At 39.1% G+C, this 16,096-nt stretch overlaps 1 protein-coding gene and 1 non-coding gene across 2 annotated transcripts; one reads left to right on the forward strand and one right to left on the reverse strand.

The window, feature by feature from the left end:
• Window positions 1-278: 278 nt before the first annotated feature.
• LOC127106092 (RING-H2 finger protein ATL78-like) lies at window positions 279-1,124 on the forward strand. Its single transcript, XM_051043373.1, has one exon. The coding sequence runs from the start codon at window positions 283-285 to the stop codon at window positions 964-966; it is 684 nt and encodes a 227-aa protein (XP_050899330.1). The 5' UTR covers window positions 279-282; the 3' UTR covers window positions 967-1,124.
• Window positions 1,125-14,324: 13,200 nt separating this feature from the next.
• LOC127109945 (small nucleolar RNA R71) lies at window positions 14,325-14,431 on the reverse strand. The gene has a single exon (XR_007797188.1). It is a non-coding gene; the product is annotated as a small nucleolar RNA R71 (small nucleolar RNA).
• Between the last annotated feature and the right edge of the window lie 1,665 nt (window positions 14,432-16,096).

The following is a 16,096-nucleotide window of genomic DNA, read 5'->3' on the forward strand; positions in this document are numbered from 1 at the left end:
ATTAAACAAATATTCAATATGGCAAAAAGGATTTGTTAAGGATCCAATTATATATTTCAATATAGTGGGCGGCCATAATGCATTAGTAAGTCTTTAAGATAAAGAGCATTCGTATAGTAACTTATTTAGTTTAAACAACTTGGTAACAAAATTATTATAATACTTTAATCAAAGCAAAATACCGTATCCTACTATATTATATAATAGAACTTCCCTATATATACTCCCTTATCTAGTACTATAATATAACAATAGCCATCAACTTCACCAACAAAAAAAAACATGCATGCTTTTACTTCCTTTACTTCACCACTCCTCCATGAGCTTTTCGTGGAATCCCACACAAGAAGGTTACTTTTCCAAGGCCCTATTGATCATCAATCATTAACAACCTCCCATGTTCTCACACACAACACTTCAACAAACTTATATTTTGGTCTTAGCGAAACTGATACAAATGTTGTAATGATACTTGCAGTTCTATTCTGTGCTCTTATTTGCTCACTTGTATTAAACTCCATCATAAGGTGTGCTTTAAGGTTTTCAAACATGGCCATCAACAATAACGCTTCTTCGAGTTCGAGCAGCAACTCTTCACCTCAATCGGTCAACAAAGGAATCAAAAAGAAGGCTCTCAAAACATTCCCAACAATGAGTTATTCAACTGAACTGAAATTACCTAGTTTAGATACGGAGTGTGTCATATGTATCTCAGAGTTTACTAAGGGTGAAAAGGTACGCATTTTGCCAAAATGCAACCATGGTTTTCATGTTCGTTGCATTGACAAATGGTTAAAGGAACACTCATCATGTCCCAAGTGCAGACAATGCCTCCTTGAAATATGTCGAAAGGTTGGTGAGTCGCAGGTGCAACCAATTGTGCTGCCAGTGCCAGAAATCATTATAAGGGTTCAACCACTAGACCATGAAGCTGTTGAACGTAACTATAGGGAAGAAAGAAGATAAATGCTCATTGTAGTTTGAAGCCTTTAGTTGCTTTAGGTTGACCCCAAATGTAAATATAAATGAGTTAAAATTTGGAGAAAATTGTTTTCAACAATACTCTGAAGTAAATAATTGTTTGAACATATAATATAAATGATATTCAATCGGCTGACCCCCTTCCATTTCCTCTCTGCCTATACATCCCCCTTTATATTTTTAGGTAAACTTTGACATTTGTGAAAAAAAGTTTAGTTGCTTTAGGTTGACCCCAAATGTAAATGTAAAGTAGCTAAATTTTGAGTACATTTTTTTTTCAACAGCAATATTCTTCTGTAAATAATTACTTTAAGGGATGATATTCTATTGATTGAGCCCCTTTCAATTTCGAAGGAGGTTTAAAGTCCCAAATATAAGAATCACTTGCTTACAAAGTGTTAAAGAATATGCTATCAATCAATTAGTATTGATTGATATTCAATTAGTCATAACTGTAATTGATATTATTTTCTATTGTATATTCCCTATTTGCATATAAATATACACCATGTGTGATCATATTAGACACACAGAGATACAATTACAATATGGTATCAGAGCTGGTTGACCTACTGTCTTCCACAAAATAAAAATAAAAATTGTTTCTTTTTCTTTCCGGCCACCCACAGCGCCGCCCCCGTCTCCGCCGCTCCTGTCGACTTTTCGGCGAGATTCCTATACGCCGGAATCGTCTCCTACAGATTGGCCAGATTCACTGCCTTCCGCCGCCGCACGCGTCCGCACACGTCTCTCCTTCATCGCACGTGAATCCCATGCGCCGGACAATCAGCCGCGCATCCGCTGCCCCCAGCCGTCGCCGTTTTTCCAGATCTGCTCTCGGTTTTTCGTTCCGAGCCATCAAATATCATGGGAGATACCGATTCCATCATGTTCACTAAAATTCCACTTATTCCGTGTGAGAAACTGACCGGAACAGCCAACTACAACATATGGGTTGGTGCTGTCAAGATGTGGTTTCACGGTCAGGGATATGAGGATCACTTAACTACAAAAGCCGATACTATTCTCGCCGCCAAACGCGATAAGTGGAAACAAACCGATGCTTCTCTATGCACTGTGTTATGGTTTTCCATAGCAACTAATCTCCAAGCACAGTACCAAGCCTATACCACTTGCTACGAGGTTTGGGAAAAGGCCAAGAAAGTCTTCTCAAATGATGTCCATAATCTTTACACTGTCATCACCAAACTCCGCTCTTTGAAATTGAAGAATATGGATATGCAAGGCTATCTGACTCAGCTTGACGCGTTAAAGGCAAATTTCACAACCTTAATGCCCTTTACAAAAGATGCAACAACTTATGCTGAACAACAAAGTAAGTATTTCATGGTCATGGCACTTGCTGGACTGCCATCTGAACTTGATTCCGTTCGGAATCAGATTTTATCAGGTATCAACGTTCCTAACTATGAAGCAGTTAGTGAACAATTGTTACGCTTGGCTACACCTCATGCTTTTGAACCGGTCCCTACTTCCTCTCCCACTGAATCATCTACTCTTGCTTCCCACTATCACGGTCGTGGTGGACGAACCGGTGGACGAGGTGGACGTCAAAGTATTCGTTGTAACTATTGCAATCGTTACGGTCACATTGAAGCCGATTGTCGTACAAAGGCAAGAGAACAACAACGACAACCACGGATCGCTGCTGTTGCTCAACCGGATATCACTAAAGATGTCACTATTCCCGCCGTTGATTACAATGATTTCCTCCAATACAAAGCAGCCCATCAACAATCATCATCTGCCGCTGTTGCTCAGTCGGGTAATCCTGTAGCTTTTGTCTCTACATCTTCACTTGGTCCTTGGGTCCTTGACTCTGGTGCATCTGATCATATGACTGGTAATAAATCTCTTTTATCTCATTTGTCTTATTCTGATTCTTTGCCTTCTGTCACTATGGCGGATGGTTATAAAGCCAAAGTTCAAGGCCTTGGTCAGGCACATCCACTTCCAAACTTGTCTTTACAGTCTGTCCTTTACATTCTTGGTTGTCTCTTTAATCTAATATCTGTTCACAAGCTTATTCGTACTCTTGATTGTTCAGTTCTTTTTAATGCTAATTCTGTTCATATCCAGGATCGACGTACAGGACGGACGATTGGAGCATGGAGTGAAGTTGAAGGATTATATCATCTTTCTCCACCGGTGGCCTGTGCTTCTATTGCTTCTCAAGAACTCACACATCAACGTTTGGGTCACCCTAGTCAAAATAAAATGCGTCTTTTAGTTCCTAGTCTTTCTAAGCTTTCTTCTTTTGAGTGTCAGTCCTGTCAATTAGGCAAACATACTCGTAGTACTTATTGTCAACGAGTAAATAAAAGTGTTGCATCACCTTTTGCTTTAGTTCACTCTGATATTTGGGGTCCTAGTCGTGTGAAGTCTACTTTAGGATACTATTACTTTGTAACGTTCATCGACGATTACTCACGATGCACTTGGTTATTTCTAATGAAAAATCGTTCAGATGTTTTCCGTATATTCCAAGAGTTTTATGCTGAAATTAAAAACCAGTTTAATACTACCATTAAAATTTTACACACAGATAATGCTCGTGAATATATGTCATCCCAGTTTCAATCTTTTTTAACATTACAGGGAATTATTCACCAATCATCACGTGCTCATACACCACAACAGAACGGTGTTGCTGAACGGAAGAATCATCATTTAGTTGAAACTGCACGGACTCTTCTTCTTCACCACAATGTACCCTCTCGTTTTTGGGGTGATGCTCTCCTCACCGCATGTCACCTTATCAACTGAATTCCTTCCTCGGTCCTTCAAGATCAGATTTCATACTCTATCTTGAATCCGAAACACGATCTCTACCCCATTCCCCTTCGTGTGTTTGGTTGCACATGCTTTGTTCATGATCTTAATCCAGGTAAAGACAAACTTTCCGCTAAATCTCTCAAATGTATTTTTCTAGGCTACTCACGTATACAAAAGGGATATCGTTATTTTTGTCCTCAACTTCAACGGTACATTGTCTCTTCCGATGTAACATTTTTTGAAGGTTCTCCTTTTTTCTCTGCCTCTTCGTCCTCCCAGGAGATTTGTAATTTAGATGATCAAGATATCCCTTCTGTCATCCCCACACCCATTAAACCTCATTTGCAGGTATATCAGCGACGCACAACGCGTCCATCGGCAGTTAGAGATGATATTGATCCACCAGCACCATCTCCTACTCCAATTGTTCCTCCAGCTACGTCACCTGAACTTGACCTTCCAATAGCATTACGAAAAGGTATTCGATCTCATAATCCAAATCCTAAATATGTCTGTGCTTTAAATTATGACCGTCTATCTACTTCCCATGTTTCTTTTGTGTCTGCTTTGGATTCTGTGTCTATTCCTAAGTCTACAGGTGAAGCTATAACTGATCCCAATTGGCGTCAGGCGATGGTGGAAGAAATGAATGCATTGAATTCAAATAACACTTGGGACATTGTTCCTTTACCTCCAGACAAAACTACAGTGGGCTATCGATGGGTTTATACAGTGAAAATTGGACCAGATGGTCAGATTGATCGTTTTAAAGCTCGTTTGGTAGCCAAGGGATACACACAAATATTTGGCCTTGATTATGGTGACACCTTTTCTCCAGTGGCCAAGATTAGTTCAGTCCGTCTCTTCCTTGCATTGGCTGCTATTAATCATTGGTCGCTTCATCAGTTGGATATTAAAAATGCATTCTTACACAGAGAATTGGAGGAGGAAGTGTATATGGATCAACCTCCAAGTTTTACTATTCCTGGTAATTCAAGATTTGTTTGTCGGCTCAATCGATCTCTTTATGGGCTAAAACAATCTCCACGTGCTTGGTTTGGTCGCTTCAGCTCTGCCTTGATACAATTTGGTATGACTAAATGTGAAGCAGATCATTATGTTTTCTTCCTTCACTCTTCCAACGGACAACACATCTTTCTTGTGGTTTATGTTGATGACATTGTTATCACTGGAGACGACACAGACGGTATTCAGCGACTCAAAACTCATCTTTTCAAAAACTTTCAGACAAAAGATTTGGGTTCACTCAGATACTTCTTAGGTATTAAGGTTGCACAGTCCTCATCAGGCATTGCAATTAACCAACGTAAGTATGCATTAGACATCCTAACTGAAACTGGTATGCTTGACTGTCGTCCGATTGATACTCCTATGGATCCCAATGTCAAGCTTCTTCCGGGTCAGGGGGAGTTGTTGAAAGACCCGGGAAGATATCGACGTCTAGTGGGTAGACTCAATTATCTTACCGTCACCAGACCGAATATTACTTTTGCAGTGAGTATTGTGAGTCAATTCCTTAATGCTCCTTGTGATACTCATTGGAATGCCGTTATTCGGATTCTCAGATATATAAAGAATGCACCAGGAAAAGGCCTATTATATGAAGATAAGGGTGATGCTAAAATCACTTGTTACTCAGATGCAGATTGGGCAGGATCACCGTCGGATAGGAGATCCACTTCTGGATATTGTGTTCTTATTGGAGGAAATATGATCTCATGGAGAAGCAAGAAACAAAACACAGTTGCATTATCTAGTGTTGAAGCTGAATATCGGGCTATGGCAGCAGCCTCAAAAGAACTTGCTTGGCTTAAGAATTTGCTCTCAGAACTTAGGTTCGGTGACCTTCAGAACACAAAACTCATATGCGACAATCAAGCGGCACTCCACATTGCGTCCAATCCAGTTTTCCATGAACGGACCAAGCACATAGAAATAGATTGTCACTATTTAAGAGACAAGGTACTGTCGGGAGAAATAACCACAGAACTTGTCAAATCTGAAGATCAATTGGCTGATATGTTTACCAAGTCTCTCAAGGGTTCTCGAGTGAATTATATTTGTAACAAGCTCGGATCATACAATATATACGACCCGGATTGAGGGGGAGTGTTAAGAATATGTTATCAATCAATTAGTATTGATTGATATTCAATTAGTCATAACTGTAATTAATATTATTTCCTATTGTATATTCCCTATTTGCATATAAATATACACCATGTGTGATCATATTAGACACACAGAGATACAATTACAATACAAAGTGTGTTTGATGTGGGGAAAATATGATTTTAAGTGAGTTGATTTAGTAAAATTAATTTCGATTATGTTGAGAATGTAATTCTTTGTGTCGAAACATGATGCTCAATAGAATCAGTTATAAACGATCAATCAATGGTTGAGTCTGTTATGCAATAGTTAATATATGAATTAGTTACAAGTGGTTGATAGTTATTAAAACCTATTAACACCATGCATCTTTGGCATCCAGTAAATAAGGAAGGCTTGAGATATAAATAATGGTTGAAGACCAAACATGAAAGGGGTATTGACACGATGAATAACATAGAAAGGAGAAAAAATACAGAAACCTTGGTCCGCCAACAATGGTGACCATGAATTCTCCCCTATACCAATCACAGTCACACTAACCAATCAGTTAAGGCTCTCCCTGACTAATAATAGGGAAGTCAATATATGTTTTTAGCAAGAATAGTGTCAAAATGGTCATTTATTACCTCAGTCGAGTCTTGAATGATGCAGACACCAGGTACAGTCTTATAGAGAAAATGTGTCTTTACTTGTATTTCTCTCGTATGAAATTAAAACATTATATAAAAGCAGTTGATGTATATGTGTCTTCGCATTTCTACGTTATTAAACACATGTTATCTAACCCAATTTTGCATACTCAAATTGAAAAATGGGATCTTGCCCTAACAAAATATTCCCTAACATATGTGTCATTAAAGGCGATAAAGGGACAGGTGGTCTCCGACTTATCGTCGATCATGTGATAGTTGAGGCACCTCAAAATTATTAGGATCCAGAACCTTGTAAGCTATACTTCGATGGCTCTAGTCATAAAAATGGAATTAGCATTGAAATTTTAATAGTTTCACCTGATAAGGTTCCGACGAAGTTCAAATATAGAATTTTCGGATCTTGCTCAAATAATGAGGCCGAGTCTGAAGCTTTAATAAATGGTCTCAGAACCATGTTAGATTTTGGGGCAAAAAGAGTTGAGATAAAAGGAGACTCTGAATTGGTTGTTAAGAAGTTAACGAAAGAGTACATATCTATTAAAGAAAACTTAATCATGTACTTTGTTATAGTCAATCGACTAATCAAGTGCTTCGATTTCGTGGATATTCAACATGTTCCTCGACTTGTGGAAATAAAAAGGAAAATGAGTTGACACAAATTGCTTCAATAGACAAAGTGTCAAAAAAGAAGTTAGAGGATTTGATTGAAGTAATAAGAAGAGTAAAGTCTACAAAGTTGTCTCATTCGGATCTAATAATGACGAAGTTGAGGATAGTAGATCCTGAAAATTTTGAGATCTTTGCCATCGAAAATTTGACTGATATTGATTGGCGAAGAACAATGGTCGAATACTTAGAGAATCCGACAGGATCAACTAATCGAAAGATTAAGTACAAATATTTGAGCTATGTTATCATAGGGAATGAATTGTTCAAGAAGACGCCTAAAGGTATTTTGCTCAAATGCCTTGGTGAGAATGAGGCGTATCTAGCTGTACTGAATGTTCATAGCAAATCATGTGGTGCTCATCAAGTAGGGAACAAGATGATATGTTTATTGTGTTGACAAGGTGTTTATTGGCCTACCATGCTAAAGTATTGAATTGAGTTTGCTAAGGGTTGTTAAGAGTGTCAAGTGCATGCAGGCATTCAACATATCCCTAGAATCGAATTACATGCAATTGTGAAGCCATGGCCATTCAGAGGTTGGGCATTGGATTTGATTGGTGAAATTCGACCAACATCATCTAAAAGTTAGAAATATATTTTGGTGGGTATTAATTATTTTACAAAGTGGATATAAGCGCTTCCCTTAGTTAATACTGACCAAGAAGCGATAATCAAGTTTATTCAGAAATATATTGTTTATATATCTGGAATTCTTGAGACCATTACGACAGATCAAGGATCAATGTTCACTGGTTGAAAGATGCAAGAGTTCGCCTCTGAGATGGGGATCAACTTATTGACATCAACGCCTTATTATGCCCAAGCCAATGGCCAGGTCGAGTGTCACACCCTGATTTTGATCCTGAATCACCAATTCAAAACATTCATCATAGTTGTTGCCTCTCTACATAACATAATATGCATTCCATAGCGCATAATGGCCAGGTCGAGTGTCACGCCTTATTTCTTTCTTTACTGAACCTGCATTTTTTCATACACTCTTCATTTTCTTCCTCACTCTTTCCCTCACTTCTCCCAACTCTCCTTTTTCTTCCTTCCTCCACACACTATTCTCTTCCATACTCCCCTCATTCCAAAAACAGTGAGAAAAAACATAACAACAATAACCACCTTAAAAAAAACCTTCCACCACTTACAACTTCGGCCACCTCCGCCCTCTTCACTCTCTTTCACCCTCATCATTTCAAGAAAAAAAAACTCATTAATCACTCATTGTCCTCCTTCACTCCCACCTCCAATAACTAACCTTACTACCCTTCTCTCACGTAAAACCATAAACTTCACATCACACAACCTCCTTCCTCTACCTTCATCACCGCCGACAACACCATCTCTCCGATCCAAAAATCACGCAACAATCTCCTCCTACCCTCTTTCCGCTGCTGCAACTACCTCCAATGGACCACCCTCATAAACTTCCAGAACCGTGAATTCGCATCATCAAACCCTCATCTCAATGACAACCGTGCCCTTAAACTTCAATCGTCTTCCATATCAAACAACCCTAATAAACTCCTTAAATTCATGTAACAACCATATTAAAAATCCGATGGACTTGGGGTTTTGTTGGCTTTTGTTTGCTATGTCTCACATGAGGAAAGAAGAAGATGATATTGAGGTTCACAAACATGTTACTGCTACTGAGTTGAATTTATTTATTTATTTTTACCATGTTTTTTTTTATTATATATGGACCTGGAAATATATATATATATATATATATATATATATATATATATATATATATATATATATATATATATATATATATATTTCCATGTCCATATTTGACAGAAAGAGGGTCATGGAGGAGTGGTTGAGACTTCGATCTCCCAACCTCCATGACCTAGGTTTGATTCTTGGTGCTCCCTTTCTGTTATTTTCATGATTTTGTTTGCTCTTCCACTTTTCTGTATTGCCTTCTTATATATTTTTATCATGGCAATGTCTAGCTAGTAAGAGGACCGTGGGGGAGTGGTTGAGGCTCATGCTTCCCAACGCTCATGTCTTGGGTTCAACACATGCTATCACCATTTTTCTTTTTTATGCTCCTTTTTCAATTTTTTTCTTCCATCTTTTATTTTGCCTTCTTTTATATTTTTAACCAAATTAATTTCCATTTCTTTTTTTAATTTTTATAACATATTTCTTGTTTTTGACATTACATTTGTAATTTTTTTCCATTATTTTATTCCGATTACGCTCATTGTAAATATGCAATTTTAATTGATTAATAAAGTGTGATGCTGGTGGATCTTTGTTACCATTTACTTTGAATCTTTTCATTGCTAAACATCGGATTTTAATTTGTGGATTCAACATTTCTCATGTCGTTATGCCACCAATTTTCTATCGATACATTGATTGTATTTCGTCGTGCTTTGAATCTTTTCACTGAAGGACGTTAGAGCATTTGAAGCCAGAATCAAGTAGAGATAAGAAGGATTACAAACATCTTAAAAGGCTAGGTATACCGAACGTTGGAGCTTGTGATAGCTACGTCAAATCTTCATCATGTTGTTACGGAGAATGTTGGCTACCGATATGGCATTACTGTGGTGACTAACCCGACATATGATCTTCCTCATGACTATGCCCTTCAATAAGTGGACGTTCCTACTCGACCTCATCCGATGCATATCCCGATATCGAATGAAGTCCTTATGGTGAAGAAGAACCCAGTTGTTCACAATGATGATAGGAATCCTCAATTCACAAGGAACATGCTAAATTGCCAAGGTGCACACTTGATGACAAAAGTGGAGCATTATCAAGTGAATAAAGTTTCAGAAATAGGTCATGATATTGAGAAAAGATTGAGGGCTATGGAATGCTTTGACACATTGATACTTGATGACATGTGTTTGGTTCCAAGCCTAGTTATACCCATGAAATTCAAAGTACCAAACTTCGAGAAGTACAAAGGGGATAGATTCCCATACTCACGGAGATAAGCTGATGATTCACTATTTTATAGACAGTGCGAGTGGGGCATCTTTGAGTTGGTACATAAAGTTAGAAATAAGCCACATTCATCCTTGGGAATATTTGTCCAATGCCTTTTTGAAGCATTATAAATACAACTTGGACATGTCTCCAGACCGAAGGAAGCTACGAAGCTTATCTCAAAAGAGTGACAAATCCTTTAGAGGATATGCGTAACGGTGGAGAGAATTGGCAGCCAAAGTGCAACCACCACTCTTAGACAAGGAATTAGTTAACATGTTCATGGATACCTTGCAAAGCCCATACTTCCTAATGATGGTAGGCAACGAGTCATTAGACTTCTACGACCTTGTGAAAGTAGGAGAATACATCGAGATCAGCCTCAAAAATAGAAGAATCTAATGCACCTCGAGTAGCCATACTAGCGAGATTGAATCCCTTAGCAGTTCCCAAGAGGAAGAAGAGGATATCAATGTAGTTGTGGTAGATGTTGAGTATTCTCATGGTGCACTGAAAAGACCCTATGGTCCTCCAACTTTTCAGCAACCATTATTTCCAGTGCCACGCTACCCTTATGAGCAACCAACAATGCCTAGAGAGCCATACCAGCAACATTGGATTGCTCCTCATCCAAATCAGTAAGCCCAAGGTCGAGGATATCAGAATCAACGTCAGAATCAGTATAGGTGTCGCAACGCGAAAAATAACTGGCGGAAAAAAACAATTTACAGAGCCGCCACCGACGCTATTCATCCTATGACGGAAAGGAAGCGCAGGACTAACCTAAGAAAGGGAAAAGGAACGGTCTTACGACCAGAGATTGCAAGGCACGGGAGTCGGTTACGCAAGGGGAAGGTATTAGCACCCCTCACGTCCGCCGTACTCGACGGGATCCACGCTCAAAAGAATAGGATAAGGTTGCTAAATAACTGCTCAAAGAGAATGCACACACACTGGAATAATAAACAGGTGGAAAACGGAGGAAGTGGACTCGGCAGGATGTCGCATCCTGGGCCTACGTAGTTTGTCAGAAACAAACATCAGAGTCAACGTAGTTCGGGGAAATGGGAGACATGCTCGCTAGGACATCGCATCCTATGCCTACGTATCTTCTCTATCCAGAGTAAGAATCAGAGCATCCGTAGCTCGGCTAACGCACACCGAAACAAAACACAAAAAGGAGACGCTGAGACGTCAAAAGAAACACTCAACAGGAAATAGAATGCCAATAAATGGGCTTACATCCGACTCCAAACAAAAACACACAAGGAAACAGAATGCCAATACATGGACTTACATCCGACTCCGAACAAAACCACAAACAAGGAAACAGAATGCCAATAGATGGTCTTACATCCGACTCCAAACAAAAAACACACGCTAACCCGCGAATACCAAAGAAAGAGGTTATCGGATTGACAAACTAATAGGGAGTGTGGAACTCGAGCCTAACAGTTGTCACACAAACACAAAGAGACGCTGAGACGTCAAAAGAAACAAAAAGCTTGCCCTGAGAGATCTCGCTTGATCTCCTGCCTACGTATCTCATCTGGTATGAGAATCAGGGCGACGTAGTTCCCCTTAACAGGGGAAAGAACAAACTAATAGGGAGACTAAGACTCGAGCCTAAAAGTTGTCATGCAATCAGATATCCCTAAGTTGAGGTCTCTAATCATGCATCTAACTCACACAGGAAGCAAGTCAGCTCAAACAACAAGTAAACACCAATCACAAATGATCAAGCATCACACACTATATACATACAAGAGGCTTAGACAAACGGTTGGGCTTTAGTCAAGAGGGGTCATATCAACCTCGACAAACAAGCCAAAACTGTAAGGGTATGATAACACTAAAATTTACGTATTTTCGACTCCGATTTCACATGCATTCTAGTTGTTTTATTGTCATTTTGTTGTGTTATTACTGTGTTTTCCTTTGTTTTCAGGTTTTTACTTTAATCGGAGCCCCGATCGAGAAAAGGAGTGAAAAAGGGCTAAAAACCCTAAAATTCAGCATTTTGTGCTTATGGCCTACCCAGTGGCGGGCGCCACAGGCCAAGCCATGACGTGTCAAATTCAACTTCCATCAACTCCCACGTTTTCCCACTACTTCCACTAAGCCGCCCCATATTGTGCTTGTGGCGGGCGCCATGGCCTTGTGGCGGGCGCCACAAGAGGAAAAACGGTTCCCTCCTATTTTCAAGTTGAAGGGCATCCAAGTCATTTCCATCTTTTTTACTTGCTTATAAATAGAAACGCGAATTCACTTTTACAATCATCCAAACTTAGAGCAGAGGCAAACTCAGAAGCAACTTTGTTTCACTTAGGCATATATTCAGTATTTTATAGTGGTAATCGCTTCGCATTGGAGTGTTACCACAATTGTGTAATCAAGTCTGTGATAAAGTCTGTAATCGAGTTTGGAGCACTTTGGAAGGAAGTTAATCCTGCCGCCATTTTCTTTTCCGCATTGCAATTTACTCAGCCCTCCGATTGGAGCAGGTTTTTATTTCTTGTCTTTACTTTATTTATTTCCCGCCCTCGCCTTTACTTTATTTATTTCCCGCACTCGCTTTAAATTATTTATTTCCTGCACTCGCTTTAAATTATTTATTTCCTCTCACTCGCTTTTACTTTATTTATTTCTCGCACTCGCTTTTACTTTATTTATTTCTCGCACTCGCTTTAAATTATTTATTTCCTCGCACTCGCTTTAAATTATTTACTTTCCGCACTCGCACTACTTTTATTTACTTTAATGCACTTTTACTTTACCATGTCTAACTAAATTTATAAGGTTAGAATGTAAGGATCGTAATTAAACCGATAATCCGTACAATTGTTCGTAGAAACACTTAAGGGCTATTTTAACTTTCAAATTAAGTTTTCCCGCACTTCAATTCCGTTGGGTAAGATCGAAAGCCGTCCAATGTCTATTTAAACTTAATTGTTTTTAACTATTTCAAAAACAGCGAAAGCGCTTTGTCTAGTTCATTAGGAGTCTTAACATTAAGAAGAAAAGATATTTTAAAACTATTTTCGGACGTGTTTATAAGTTTAGAGTCTGGTTCGTAAGAACCTCTTTTGGTTAAGAAGTCCAGGTTATAATACTTTTCAACTTAGTCAAGATACTATATTTCTTAAAAATAGGTTTACTACTCTAACGCAATGCGCGCCTTTTTATAAGTGACAATAAGAGGGTTTGATTAGGGAGTACAACTCGGTTCTGAATACGCGAAAGCGATAGTTCCTGTTAAATGAGTTCTTTTCAAAGTAGGAAACATTGTCCATAAGTAGTTCTATTAGCAAGTACTTGGATTATCAATTGATTACGTGAATTACATTCGACTCTGTCTTTATTAATTAAATCTATTTAAATAATTTACTTTTCATTGCACACTACGAAAAACACCTATTTTGACTGCCTTTGTTAAACACCATAACAACAGATAACGATAGCTTGACACTTGGTCTCTGTGGATTCGACAATCTTTTATATTACTCTGACGTGTTCGTATACTTGCGAAAAACACCGCATCAAGTTTTTTGCGCCGTTGCCGGGGACCAATTTCGTCAAATTTCATTTTCCTGTTGTTATATCGTTTAGACTTAGGTTATTTCCCGCTGGTCAATGCGAAGAACTCACAGTACCGGAAGTTTAAGCTTAGTAAACCCTCTGGCGGAACCTGAATGTTACGCTCGCGCAAGTTTATTCTTTCATAGAATTAAGAGAGCTATGGCCGAAGATCAAAACCAAAGACCTCTTAAGGACTTTGCTCAACCATCTAATGAAGAACCTAGTTCTAGTATAGTAAACCCAACTATCCCAGCCAATAATTTTGAACTTAAACCATCCCTGTTGCAACTAGTACCACAAAGACAATTCGCGGGTCTCGCTACCGAGAACCCTAACCAACATTTAAAAATATTTCTTCAATTAGCAGATACTTTTAAAACCAATGGAGCTTCTCCTGAGGTAATACGTTTAAGATTATTCCCTTTTTCCCTCAGAGATAAAGCCCTATCATGGTTAGATTTCCTTCCACCCAATTCCATTACAACTTGGGATAACCTTAGAAGAGTTTTTCTTGCTAGATATTTTCCCCCGAGTAAGACCGCCGTTCTTCGAAACCATATAACTAGATTTACTCAAAACCAAGGAGAATCGTTGTTCGAAGCTTGGGAGAGATATAAAGAGTTGTTACGAGCATGCCCACATCATGGCTTAGAAAATTGGTTAATCATTCAAACCTTCTATAATGGACTTCATTATAAAACAAAGATGACCATCGACGCTGCCGCAGGCGGTGCTCTGATGAACAAACCTTACCCTGAAGCTAGTGCCCTCATCGAAGATATGGCTCAAAACCATCAATCGTGGGGAGTCGAACGAGCGACAGTTGAGAAGAAGGAAGCCCAAGGAGGAGTGCATGAACTGATCTCTATAGACATGATGCAAGCTAAAATGGGCGCATTAGCCCTCAAAGTCGAGCATATGTACACGAACCCGAATACTGTAGCCGCAATTTCGTCGGATTGTGAGATATGCGGAACCCAAGGACACCAATCTGCAGAATGCAGTCTATTGAGCGAAACCCACTCCGAGCAAGTGAACTACACCCAAGGGAACCCATACTCGAATACCTATAACCCTGGATGGAGGAATCACCCGAACTTCTCCTATAAAAACAATAACCCTATCCAAAATAATGCACCTCCGAGACCTAGTTATCAAGCCCCAAGATCAAATCAACCTATGCAACCTGTACCACCAAAGCTGAGCCTTGAGAAAATTATGGAAAATTTTATCACCGCTCAAACCCAACAGAACAAGGAGTTCATGAACCAAAACATCCATGTTAACGAATTGATTACTCAGTTAGGAACCAAGGTTGACCAAATAGTTACTCATACCAAGATGCTTGAAACCCAGATCTCTCAGGTAGCTTTAAACCAAGCCCCTCAGACTACACCTGGAGGACAATTCCCTGGACAACCTCAACAAAATCCGAGAGGACAAGCCAATGCCATTACCCTACGAAGTGGGAACGCTTATGATGAGCCACCAAACCCAAGATTGAGTGAATCCGAAACTTCTAAGGAATGTACCAAACCCCCGGACAAAGTAAAGGAACCAGAGGAATCTGAAAACCAGGAAGGTCGAGAGAAAGGAGAAGAACCTAAAGATAAAATTTACGTACCACCCCCGCCATATAAACCACCTATACCAAATCCGCAAAGACTCAAACAAACCCAGATCAATAAACAGTACCAAAAATTTATTAAAGTTATAGAAAAACTTCATGTAGAAATCCCTTTCACAAAAGCCATCACCCAAATACCTTCTTATGCAAAGTTTCTCAAAGACATCCTTACCAACAAACGTAGACTTGACGATCCGAAGCCTTTGGAATGTAATGCAATTTCCGAGGACAAATTAGCAAAGAAAGATAAAGATCCTGGAAATTTCTCCATTCCTTGCCTTTTAGGTAATCATGTCATCGATAAAGCTTTTCTAGACTTAGGAGCTAGTGTGAGCCTAATGCCTCTAGCAATTTGTGAGAGGTTAAACTTAAGAGAGTTACAACCCACTAAGATGTCACTTCAGTTAGCCGATAGATCTGTTAAATATCCGATAGGCGTTTTAGAAGATGTTCCTGTTAGGATAGGTCAACTATTTATCCCTACTGATTTTGTCGTCATGGACATCAAAGAGGACAATGATATACCAATCCTTCTAGGTAGACCATTCTTATCAACTGCAGGAGCCATAATAGATGTCAAGAAAGGAAAGTTGACATTTGAGGTAGGTGACGAGAAAATAGAATTTATACTTTCGAAATTTCTTATGGCACCTGTGATGGGAGACTCGTGTTATGCCTTAGATATCAT

This window comes from Lathyrus oleraceus, chromosome 7, assembly GCF_024323335.1.
Source record: "Lathyrus oleraceus cultivar Zhongwan6 chromosome 7, CAAS_Psat_ZW6_1.0, whole genome shotgun sequence".
In the NCBI taxonomy this organism is placed as follows: domain Eukaryota; kingdom Viridiplantae; phylum Streptophyta; class Magnoliopsida; order Fabales; family Fabaceae; genus Lathyrus; species Lathyrus oleraceus.